The sequence below is a fragment of the Protopterus annectens genome, chromosome 6.part0 (assembly GCF_019279795.1).
Source record: "Protopterus annectens isolate FY-2018-M chromosome 6.part0, PAN1.0, whole genome shotgun sequence".
Taxonomy (NCBI): domain Eukaryota; kingdom Metazoa; phylum Chordata; order Ceratodontiformes; family Protopteridae; genus Protopterus; species Protopterus annectens.
Window position 1 is genome coordinate 717,725,493 of NC_056737.1, and position 12,260 is coordinate 717,737,752.

The following is a 12,260-nucleotide window of genomic DNA, read 5'->3' on the forward strand; positions in this document are numbered from 1 at the left end:
ATACGGCATCTGTTTGAGGCCAGTGATTTTCTTGGTGAGGTACTTCTGTGGCCTTTCCAGCTGTTACAGGTGTCTTGTAAGGTACATCCCAAATGGGGTGTTGTCATACCTCTCAGTCTGGAAACATCAAAAATCTGGACAAGGTCCATGAAACAGGTAAAAATCCGTACGCTGATTAACATAAAATTTACATACATAATTGTGTAACCCCACCCACTCCAATGGAATTGTGGGATACCAACTTTCAAACGAACCTGAAGAACAGACAATCAAAATATGGTCCCAGAGTCCCCTGCAGTGATTCCAATGTCCCATAACTTGGCTATTTTCTCCCCATTTACCATAAACACTGCAATGTGCATACTGCTTTACTTCTACAATGATTATTCGGACTGGATTTCATTTAACACTTTTATTTTACATTTTATAGGAAAAACACTAATAGATACCTGCTAAACAAAGCAATACAGTCTCACAATGAAAATAGACAGTATTAAAACTTCTCTGCCCTTGAAACTCACATTCATTGAAACAGCATTTAAACTCACATTCAAAGAAAATGCATCTGTCCAGTGGTGGATAAAGATTATCTCTGGGCTGTTTTCAATCATAGGGCCCTTGCACATGAAACATACATGTGTTCTTTGATGCACCTTCCTGACTGTATTAAATTATATTCCTTGTATAATACAGCACACTTGTTAGCACGTTTAAAATGTACTGTTTTGAACATTTTTCCAGTAAGCAATGAAACAAAATGCATAAATCAATAATGACAAAACTGCCCAATTCAGAACATTTCCATCATAAAAGTCTACTCAAACTTTAACAATCCACCAGTAAATATGCACACAATGACAATCTCTGAAGTAAAAGTCCTCTAAATAATTCCACATTAGAGCGATATGTAACTAATGAAGAGGTTGCTGTATCTGCATTTCTAGTGCCGGTTTTATTTTCTCAATCCAGATGACTGACAGGCAACAAAAGCCAAAACAACAACAAAAAAGAAATACATATAAAGGTTAAGATGTGAAATTTAAAACAGTGGATTTAATTACCTAAAAGCCACAAAGAAATGGGTTTACTGAACTACAGGAAAGATAAACCTTATGCATGAATTACTAACTTCTCAAATATGGCCCGACTGCCTGAACCCCCGCTGAGACAATAACACTTGGCACAGGTGTGCTCCAAGAACCAACTGGCCATGGCACAAATGTCTACATCAGACACACTCTTGAAGCAAGTGTGGATGCAGCCATGTCTCTCATGGAATGGGCTTTGACAATAGCATTTGCCAATAAACAGCTCCCAGACTGATGGCAAAAGATGATACAAGTGGCAATGCACCCGAAACTACAACCCCTTTCCTCCTCTGAGTTGGTTCACCCCCTAAATACTGCACCTATCTTAGAAAATACCTAAGCTGCTAGTACACATCCAATGTGTGAAGCACCATCTCTTCCCCTTTTTGCCACCAGCAAGACAACAGGGCGGATGAAGCACTGTTTAAGAGAAACCTCTGAAATCACAGTTAGGGGGAAGGAAGGGTTCATCCTGGGGGACAAATATGCAGGTCCCTGCACAAAAGGGCTCAGACAAGAGATGTGTGGCATGGATGTGCTAACTGCCAGAAATATTTTCCAAAAAATCCAAGTCAATGCCACTGAACTACATGATCAAATGGTGGATGGGCTTGCTTACAAACTTCAATTTCCACTGACATGATGAGTTTTCTCAATGAAGGAAGGTGATGTAATGAAACATCTCCTTAATGAACTGCTTGATAATTTAAGCATGACCACAATCCTACCACAGCAAGTTAATAATGTGTCAACATAGCTGACAAAGACAAAGTGAAAGTGAAATAACTAAGACTCGGCTAGTATAAGTGCCTTGGATAGTCAGGATCTTCAGAAGATGACAATGATGGTAGAGGGTACCAACCAACCCAAACTGAGAAGTTTTTCCATTTGAAGGTAAGGTGAATGAATGCTGAACAAAGGGGTTCATGGGTCTGAGAAAAAAGGCACCTATACATACTGAAAATGTTCTAGCAGCAAGACACTGGATAAACCAAGGATGTGGGGCCTTAAAACCAAATTTGCCTGGTCTAATTTTCAAGCAGCAAACTATGTACTAGATTAAAGAAAGGACCTTTTAAAGTTCACAAAAAAGGTACCAATTCAAAAAACACTATCTGAATCTAAACAGATGAGGTCTGGAACGTGTTGTAAAGACAGCAAATGTATTATTGTCAACCCATCCAGCTCTCATTTAACAGTGTTTTCCAGGTACAACCTCAGTCACCAGAAGGAACAATCCACAACCCCCATGATCAGAACTGCATGCACAAACAACTGTTCCAAACTAACCTGCATTAACAGGGTTAGTTCCTTTACATAAAGCCTGTTTACACTGGTAACTCAAAGAAAAAAAAAAAGCTCCAACCTTAGAAGTCTTTCTTCCTGTACAGTCTGCAGTTTAAAAAAAAACAGTAATTCAGCTGATGATAAAAGGAAGATATCTGCACTACAATAAACCATATGGTTGGCAATACACCATATCACTCTGCTGTTTGCCACTGCAGTCTTAGACCTAAAGCATGACTCAACCTTCAGCATAAGGGTGATTATGACACCTGTATTTTTATTTTGTCTGCCTTAGTAGTACTCATAGCCGGCCTTAGGCATAGGCCACTTAGGCGGCTGCCTAGGGCACTAGTCTAGCAGGGGCGCTTTTCCAGTAATCTGGATGGTGTAAAGAGACCAGGACGGGGGCACCGGGGGGGGGGCTGTGGAGCCCTTTTGCCTAGGGCACCACATGACCTAAGGCCAACCCTGGTAGTATTTATTCTGGCACACAAGTCATCCACTGATTCTTGCCAGAAAATGCATATCCTTGGACATTTATTTACAGAACCTGGAGCAACCATTTTGTTGCTCAAACAGCGAAACAAATACTGTCAGTAATATATACCACTATACATATACACTGCTTAAACTGCTTCTCATTAAAGCATGTGTTTCTTTTCTTAAAATAGAAACAAAATGAATAATTTAATTCAGTATCCAAAAAAATAAATGACAAAAAATTACAAATCCTGATCCAAAGGATGTCAGTGTTACTCTGACCCAACTTAAAAAAAAAAAAAAAGAAAGAAAAGTTAAAAACAAACAAAATAAGAAAATGATTATCTTTAACACAATCAACAACTGTCTGATCATTTTTTTCTGATTACCTCCATCAATGTTCTCTGGATTTCTCTATCAGCTGAAGTCCCTTCTGAAAACCTTCGACCACCTAGAAATCAAACACAGATTACTAACAGAAAACACAATGAAACATCAGCACTTGAAAAACAAAACAAACTCAAAATTACAATATTTTTAATATACTGATGCCACACTGTGAATAACAAGCTGCTTTTCTATGGAAAAATGTCACAAAAAAATAACTGACAACAATATAGTTTCATGGCCTCAACTTACTAAATGTGTCAAAGTCTTGTGTGGGGGGGTGTACACAAATACAAACTTCAGCAGCTAAAAATATTCACAGCTTTAGAGCTTCGAGAAGACTTTGGGGACACCAGGTCATTGAAATGAAATAGAGATGTCAAGGCACTGTTGTAATTCCAAAGACGACTTTCTAACCAAGCTCATTGTAAAGAGTATATACAAATGTATTCTTACTATATCAGGTGACATACCAGAGAATTTTACTTGATTAGTCCCAGGTGGAGGATTTCTTCTCCACTAATCAAACTATGATATTTTTTCAGCAAAATCTGACAATCTGGGACATCTGTATACCTGGCAGATAACTCCCATCGTGGAATGCACTAGCTCTGCTATCTAAGCAAACTCATCTCCAGAGCCTGTTATTTCACTTCATTTCCACCAGTGAGCACTTTTCCATAAATCAAGAACTGAAAAAGCAGATTTGCTACTGCATTATTAAAAGTACAGTTTTGTACCTACCATAAATGTAGATGTTCGAGCGTTCACCCTGCTGCAGTCATCACACTTGGGTTATCCTGTCGTCAGGCGGTCCTGCAGTCGGCCGGAATTCCAAAGTCCTGGTCCGGCGTCGGTTGCTGTCGCCTCTTCCCTGACGTCAGTGCGCCAGGGGTATATATAATGCAACAGACGCCATTTTCTTCAGTTTTTCTTGCCCCAGATGTCAGGTGCCCCCAAAAAAGGTGGTCAGAAATTAGTACCAAATGGAGTAACCTCTGCACAAACACAAAATCCCTTCAGCTATTAAGCAAATACATCAGTAAGGTATTGAAGAGATTTAGCCAGTAGATCAGAGGGGATGGAGGGAGGGTAACCTGGACTGCAGCAGGGTGAAAGTACAGTTTTGTACCTACCATAAATGTAGATGTCCGATAGATATGCAACTGCAGTCCTTACATATGAGTTGTTCTGCCTCAGGCAGCCCTCGGTCAGCCGGATTCCAAAGTCTGGGTCCGACGTCGGCTGATGTCGCCTCCTCCCCGACGTCAGAGCGGCAGGGGTATAAAAGTATCAGCCGACGCCATCTTCCTCAGTGTTTCTTGCCCAGATGCCAGGTGCCCTCCAAGGAAGGCTAAAATTATAACTGGAATAAAAATTTCCAGACATACACAATAGCAATAAACAGATACACCATAACAGATATCCCCAGCTAAGTAAAAAAGGAGGAAAGTGGACCCAATGTACAGAGGGGAAGGAGGGTGGGAAAACCTGACTGCAGTTGCATATCTATCGGACATCCACATTTATGGTAGGTACAAAACTGTACTATGTCTTTCAAGAATGCAACTGCAGTCCTTACATATGGGTTGAATACCATAGCCAAGCTGGGGGTGGTAGGCTCTAAGATAAGGATGGTGTAGCTAAAATGCCCTGCAGGACTGCCGAAGCAAAGCCTGCTTGGGATCTGGAATATAAAGGGAGGTTGTAGTGCTTGGAAAATGTATGCACGGAGCTCCATGTAGCAGCTTCTAGAATGTCCTTTGTAGCCACCCCTCTTAGAAAGGCTGTGGAGATGGCTGTAGCTCTGGTGGAGTGTGGTCTGACATTGGCTGGCACACCCTTTCCATGGTAGGAATAACAAAATCGGATGCAATGTCCAATCCATTTTGAAATTGTTTGTTTGGAAATTGCTTTTCCTTGTACCCCGGAGCGTAAGCTACAAATAGTTGGTCAGACTTTCTGTTGGCCTTAGTTCTGTCCAAGTAGTAGCGCAGTTGTCTGTGAATGTCCAAAGTGTGCAGAAGTTTTTCCCCTTTATTTTGAGGATTGGGGAAGAAAGTAGGCAGGTGAATTGCTTGATTTAGAGACACCCTGGAGATCACTTTTGGCATAAAAGAAGGATTGGTTCTTAAAGAAACCATGTCCTGATGAAAAATAAGGAATGGAGGAACTGCCATGAGGGCCTGTATCTCCAAAACTCTCCTTGCTGAGGTTATTGCCAACAGGAAAACTGTTTTCCAGGAAAGAAATTGTAATTCTGCAGATGCTGCTGGCTCAAAGGGAGGAAGAGTTAATTTTTCCAACACGAAATTGAGGTCCCATGCAGGCACTGGTGGTTTTCTGGGAGGCTTGATATTCTTTACCCCTCTTAGAAATTGTCTCAGCAAAGGATGTGAGAACACAGGAGGATCGGTGTTGTATCTTGCTGAAATAGCTGAAGCATGTATTTTAATGGAAGAATATGAAAGTCCATTATGCAGCAGCCCTGCCAAGTATTCCAATATCTGTGGAATGTTCATTACTGATGCATCCTGTCCCTTGTTGGTATTCCAGATGCTGAATCTCTTACATTTGGCCAAATAAGCTTTTCTGGTGGAAGGTCTGCGTGCATCCAGTAATATCTGTTGAACTTCCTTGGCGAAAGAGATATGCGGAGACATCATGGGACCCTCCAAGCTGTCAGGCGCAGAGTTTGCAGGTTTGGATGAACCGTCCTGTAACTGTGCTGAGTCAAGAGTGGAGACCATAGAGGCAGGGTCCACGGTTTGGTGCAAGTTAAGCTCCTTAGTAGTGGATACCAGTGCTGTCTTGGCCAATCTGGAGCTATTAAGATGCCTTTCGGTTGCTCTGCTTTGATCTTCAGTAACACCTTGGTCATCAATGGTAGAGGTGGGAATGCACAGATTTTTAGAGAGTTCCAGCTGAATAAGAGAGCATCTATTTTCCAAGCTTGTGGATGATGTGACCTCGTGCAGAACTTTTTCAGATGATGATTGAGGTGGGAGGCAAAAAGGTCTACGTCCGGCCTCCCCCATGCAGAAGTTATTTGTGCAAAAATGTCTGGATGCAACATCCATTCGTGTGGATCCAGGATGTTTCTGCTTAGACTGTCCGCTAGAACATTGTCCCTGCCGGGAACAAACTGGGACTGTAGCTGTATGTTCAATTTCAGGGATTTTTCCCAGAGAGTCATTGTTAGTCTGCAAAGGGGGTAAGAATGAGTACCTCCCTGCTTGTTTATGTACTACATAACAGTGGTGTTGTCTGTTCTTATTTGTAGGTGGCCTTGCTGAAGATATTTTCCGAAAGCCTCGATTGCATGCATTACTGCTAACATCTCTTTTTGATTGATGTGCAGATGTACTTCCTGGGGAGTCCATTGCCCTTGAATACATCTGCCCTCTATGTGCGCCCCCCATCCATGGTCTGAGGCATCTGTTGTAATGGTTTGGCTTGTTTGAGGCTTGTTGAAAGGCATACCTTTGTTTAACTGGCTTGCTTGGGCCCACCACAAAAATTCCCTTTGTAGACATGGGATGAGTGGGATAACTGCTTCTAAGTTGTGGCTGTGTTGAGACCATAGACTTTTTAGGTACCATTGTAGTTTTCTCATGTGTAGTCTTGCCAGTGGAATCAGTAGAATGCAAGATGCCATGAAACCCAGGGCCTGCAGGATTTTCCTTGCAGTCATCTGGGTGAGCTTTGCTAGGCTTTTGAAGTAATGTGGTAGTTGTTCTTGCTTCTCCTCTGTGAGGTAAGCCATTTGATATTCTGTGTCTAGTTTGGCTCCTGGAAAAGTTATTTGTTGAGATGGCAGCAGTTTTGATTTTTGTAAGTTGACTGTGTATCCCAAAGCCTGTAGTAAGTGAATGACATAATTCAAGTTTTTCATCAAGGCTTGCTTGCTGTCCGCTTGTATAAGGCAGTCGTCCAGGTAAGGGTATATTTGTATCCCCTGGAGTCTGCAATGTGCAATTACTGATGCCAGGCATTTCGTGAATACTCTGGGCGCAGTAGATGAGCCAAAGGGCAATGCTGAGAATTGATAATGCTCTGACCCTGCAAGAAATCTGAGGTATCTTCTGCAACTGTGTCTGATTGGGACATGCAGGTATGCCTCCTTGAGGTCCAGAGTAACCAACCAAGACCCCTTGCCCAGCATGGGAAGGAGTTGCTGTAGCGTCAGCATTTTGAATTTTGGTACAATGAGAAAAGTGTTTAGAGCAGACAAGTCCAGTATAGGTCTCCATTGCTTTTCTTTTCTTGGAACAAGGAACAGTCTTGAGTAAAATCCCTGGCCTTGTTCCTGAGGAGGAACCTTTTCTATTGCTTTGATTTGTTTCAGCTTTGTAATTTGTTCGAATGCCTCTGCCCTTTGATTTTGTGGCAGGTTTGGCATGCCTTGTCTTGTTGGTAATGTGTGGAAGTGGAACCTGTAGCCTTGGTCTATTATGTCCAGAATCCATTTGTCCTTTGTTAAAATGTGCCAGTTTTTTGAAAATAAGGATAATTTTCCACCTAAAGGTGCTTCTCTTTGAGCCTTGGTCGGCGGTGTCAAAGGCAAGTCATTGTGATTGTCCCTGTGGGGCAGGGGAAGTCCCTGCGCCACCTCTCTGATTAGTCGGTTGCCACTGGCGTCCCCGGTAGGAGCCTCTGTATTGCCCTCTTCCTCAGCCACGCCTGTTTTTTCCCCCTTTGAAATTTGTCAGTGTCCGGAAAGGACCAATTTTTAGAAGGCCAATTCCTGCTGAACCTAGGAGGCTGAACCTGGAGGAAATCCTTGACTGTTTGCACTGATTTAGCCTTTTCCTCAATTGACTTCAACACATCCTGAGCATTAGTACCAAATAGCTTGTGCTTTTCCAGAGGAGCATCTAGAAGCTTTGCTTTAACATGATCTGGTAATGGCTGTTCTTTTAACCATGCATGTCTACGTATGACGGCCCCTGTCATAGCTGCCCTACATGAAGCTTCCAATGCATCATATCCACACTGAAGAAAATGGTTGCTAACCTGCTGTGTGTTGTGAACCACATCCTGCAAGGCCTTCCTATCTAAAGGCTCAGGAGAGGCTAACTTTTTCTGCAAGTCATCCATCAAGAAATCCTGATACTGAAACATATGAAAAAGGCAATTGAGGGCTCTCAGACAGTGTGGTAGAGGTATAAACTTTTTTGCCCCACCTCTCCAGGGACCTAGCTTCCCTGTCTGAGGGCAAGGGATTCTTGGCCGTGGATGTAGTGACCCCCTTGGGCCCCTGGGAAATTGTTTCAAGGTCAACAGCATGGGCCTTAAATAAATGTTTATGGGTTTCAGGAACCCTGTAGTATCTGTCCGGCTTGACAGGAGCAGGAGGGAGAGAATCAGGAGAAGCACTCGAATCTGAGTACACATCATCCAGAACATCAAGCACTGGAGGGATAGCTAAAGGCGTGTGTTGTGGTAGTTTAAGGAAGGTACGAATCCGCTTTCTGGAATCGGAGTATTCCTGGCCTTGCCACTGAAAGTGTTCCCTCATGGAGTGAAGAACTTTCCCAAAAGAAATATCCTCAGGAGGGGAGGCAGAGGGGATAGAATCCTCCGCATCAGAATCCTCGTAGGCCTGGAAGGACTCTTCCTGGGTATCTGAATGATCAGATCACCAGAGGCTTCATCTGAAGAAAGGGTGTCAGTATGCTCAACCCTGGGCCTTTTGTCAGAAGGTGGCTGAGATCCTCTTTCAGGATGGGCCTGGGAGCCTCTGATTAAAGAAATTAAATCTGCAGCTAAAGACACGATTTGTTTATCAGTAGTGGGCTAAGGCAGAGCTTTAGGAGGGTGAGACTTAGCCTGGCTAGCAGCCTTAGCACGTGTGTAGGCCTTGATAGACACAGACATTGGGGGCCTAGCTGCCCCACGTGCTGGAGTAAACTTGTCCACTGGAATGGTCTCCGGTAAATCTTGGGCTTCAGAATCTGGAGGAAAATCAACCACCAGTACCGGCGCAGGCTCCGGGGCCGGAGTAATCGGTAATGCGGTGTCGTCGGTCCGGAGCGGTGGAGGAACCACCTCAGAAGAGACCGATGCACTTGCGGTAATTTTTGGCTTGGAGTCGGTGGAAGTCGCGGGCCGAGGATGTCGGTTGTTCCGACGGCATGGTATAGGAGAAACTGTCGCCGAAAAAGTCTTCAGCAAACTCTGCCCGGCGCCTGAGTGTGCGATTATTGAAGCAAGCACAGGTGGCACAGGCCGAGACGTCGTGGTCTGGGCCAAGGTAGGGGAGGCAGTAAGAATGGAAATCCTTATGAGGTATTTGTTTACCACAAGACAAACAGTTATTAACTTTTCCAGTTTTTTCTGACATCGGCTGAGGCAAGAAAAAGATCCCCAACGGGGTACTAAGCTTTTTTGATGACTTCGGATACGAAAAACACAGGAGCTGACCAACCGGCACTTGCGAACTGCTTCTGCTTCGGGCACCGCGCGGCAAGAAAGACTGAAGAAGAATGGCGTCGGCTGATACTTTTATACCCCTGCCGCTCTGACGTCGGGGAGGAGGCGACATCAGCCAACGTCGGACCCAGACTTGGGAATCCGGCCGACCGAGGGCTGCCTGAGGCAGGACAACCCATATGTAAGGACTGCAGTTGCATTCTTGAAGGACATCACTCAAACATCTACATTTATGGTAGGTACAAAACTGTACTATGTTCATCGTGTTATCCTGCTGCAGTCATCACACTTGGGTTGAATCCCAAAGCTAAGGTAGGGGGACGGTATCATAGAGGGTTAGTGGAGGCTATAAGGCTCTGCAGAACTGCAGTGGCGAAGCCCGCCCTGGTCTTAGAGTAAAGAGGTAAGTGATAGTGTTTGGTAAAGGTGTGTACTGAACTCCAAGTTGCAGCTTCTAAAATCTCCTTGGTTGGAACCCCCCTGAGAAAGGCTGTAGAGGTAGCTGTAGACCTGGTAGAGTGGGACCTAATGGTAGCAGGAACTGGTTTCCCATGATGGGTATAGCAGAAACGTATGCAATGACCTATCCATTTAGAAATGGTTTGCTTTGATATAGCCTTCCCTTGAGAAGCTGTAGCATAGGATACAAAGAGCTGGTCAGATTTTCTGAAAGCCTTAGTTTTGTCCAAGTTGTAACGAAGTTGCCTGTGAATGTCCAAGGAATGCAGGAGTCTCTCACCTTTGTTCTGTGGATTTGGGAAGAAGGTGGGTAAGTGGATGGTTTGATTTAAAGCCACACTGGAAACCACCTTAGGCATAAAGGAAGGATTAGTTCGTAGAGAAACTCTGTCTTGATGAAAAATGAGGAAAGGTTCCACTGCCATTAGTGCCTGTAGCTCTGAGACTCTTCTAGCTGAAGTTATTGCTAGGAGCAGGGCAGTCTTTCATGATAGGAACTGAAGATCTGCAGAGAAAGCTGGTTCAAAGGGAGGTAGCGTTAGTTTTTCCAGAACAAAATTGAGGTCCCATGTTGGTGTAGGAGCTCTCCTGGGTGGTCTAATGTTTTTTGCCCCTCTGAGGAACTGCTTTAGAAGAGGATGTGAAAATAAAGGTGGATCCATGTTGTAGTGAGCTGAAATAGCTGAAGCATGGATTTTAATGGAGGAAAAAGAAAGCCCTTTGTGCAACATCTCAGCTAAATACTGTAGAATGTGAGGCATGTAAGGCTGAATTGCGTCTTGGCCTTTAACTTGGTTCCAGGCACAAAACCTTTTCCATTTGTCCGAATAAGCCTTCCTGGTGCTTGGCCTCCTGGCTTCCACAATAACATCCAGAACTGCTTGTGAAAGAGGAGCTGGTTGGATGTTTAGTTGATAAGCCATGCAGACAGATTTAAAGTTTTGAGCTGGCTGTGAAGAATCTGATTGTTTTGTTGTGTGAGCAAATGGGGGATTTGAGGCAATATCCATGGTGGGCTGTGGGCCATATTTCTCAATATCGGGTACACCAGTGCTGGTGTGGCCAGTCTGGGGTTATGAGAATCAGTCGTGGTCTCTCCTTTTTGACTTTCAGAACAACCTTTGTGAGGAGAGGCAATGGAGGGAAGGCATATACTGTCAGGTTTTTCCAACTGAAAGAGTGCGGCCACTTTCCAAGCTTGATGGTGAAATATCCTTGTACAAAATTTTGTTAATTGATAGTTTTGAGGACTGGCAAACAGGTCTATGTCTGGAAGGCCCCATTTTTGAGTTATCATTGCAAATATTTGTGGATCTAGTTTCCACTCGTGGGGATCCCTGATGTTTCTGCTGAGGTTGTCTGCCAATGTGTTCTTCTGTCCTGGCAGGAATTGAGCTTGTAACTGAACTTGGTAAGCCAGAGCTCATAGGTTCATAGGTTTATACTAGGCTATCTGCCCTAGGGCATTTATAAGCCTAGCCAGAGTGTGTGTGGCTTTCACCACCCCTTAGGATGAGAATACGATACCCATTAGTTTGCTATGCCTCTGTCCAGCAGTGACACAGAGATGATTCCTGGGGTAAACCTACGATCTCCCATCCACTCGTCAAGATTTCTCTTGAACAGAATCAGTGAGGGGTTCTGCCTCACATGGACTGGGATTCTGTTCCATAGTGTAGGGAGTCTCTGGGTGATGAATCTGTCCCTCCAGCACGTCCTATTTATATCCGTGTTGAGGTTTAAGTCTCTTGCTCTCGTGGCTCTGGTGGATTTGGATTTTTTGAGGTGGAGCATGTCCATTAATTCCGGGTTGGACATGGCCTTGTATGTCAGGCACAGATCACCTCTGAGCAGACGGTATGCAACTGAATAGAGCTGGAGTTTCTTCAGTCTGACAGCGTATGACATATGTTTGAGCCACTTTATCCTTTTGGTGAGGAACTTTTGGGGTCTTTCCAACTGCTGCAGGTGTCGGGTAAGGTACATTCCGAATGGGGCGTTGTACTCAATCATTGGTCTGATAAGTGAAGAGTACAGGGGTACAATGACCTCTCCTGATCTGGATGTGAATCCCTTCATGATCAGGTGGGCAATGTAGAAGGTCTTCCTAACCACTTTGGCAAT

General features: G+C 44.0%; 1 protein-coding gene across 1 annotated transcript in view; it reads right to left on the minus strand.

The window, feature by feature from the left end:
- PSMC6 (proteasome 26S subunit, ATPase 6) overlaps positions 1 to 12,260 on the minus strand; it is a gene marked incomplete in the record, with an annotated part of 935,644 nt that overhangs the window by 296,016 nt on the left and 627,368 nt on the right. The window contains 1 exon segment of the mRNA XM_044074402.1: positions 3,245 to 3,306. Coding sequence (XP_043930337.1) covers positions 3,245 to 3,306 — 62 coding nt within the window.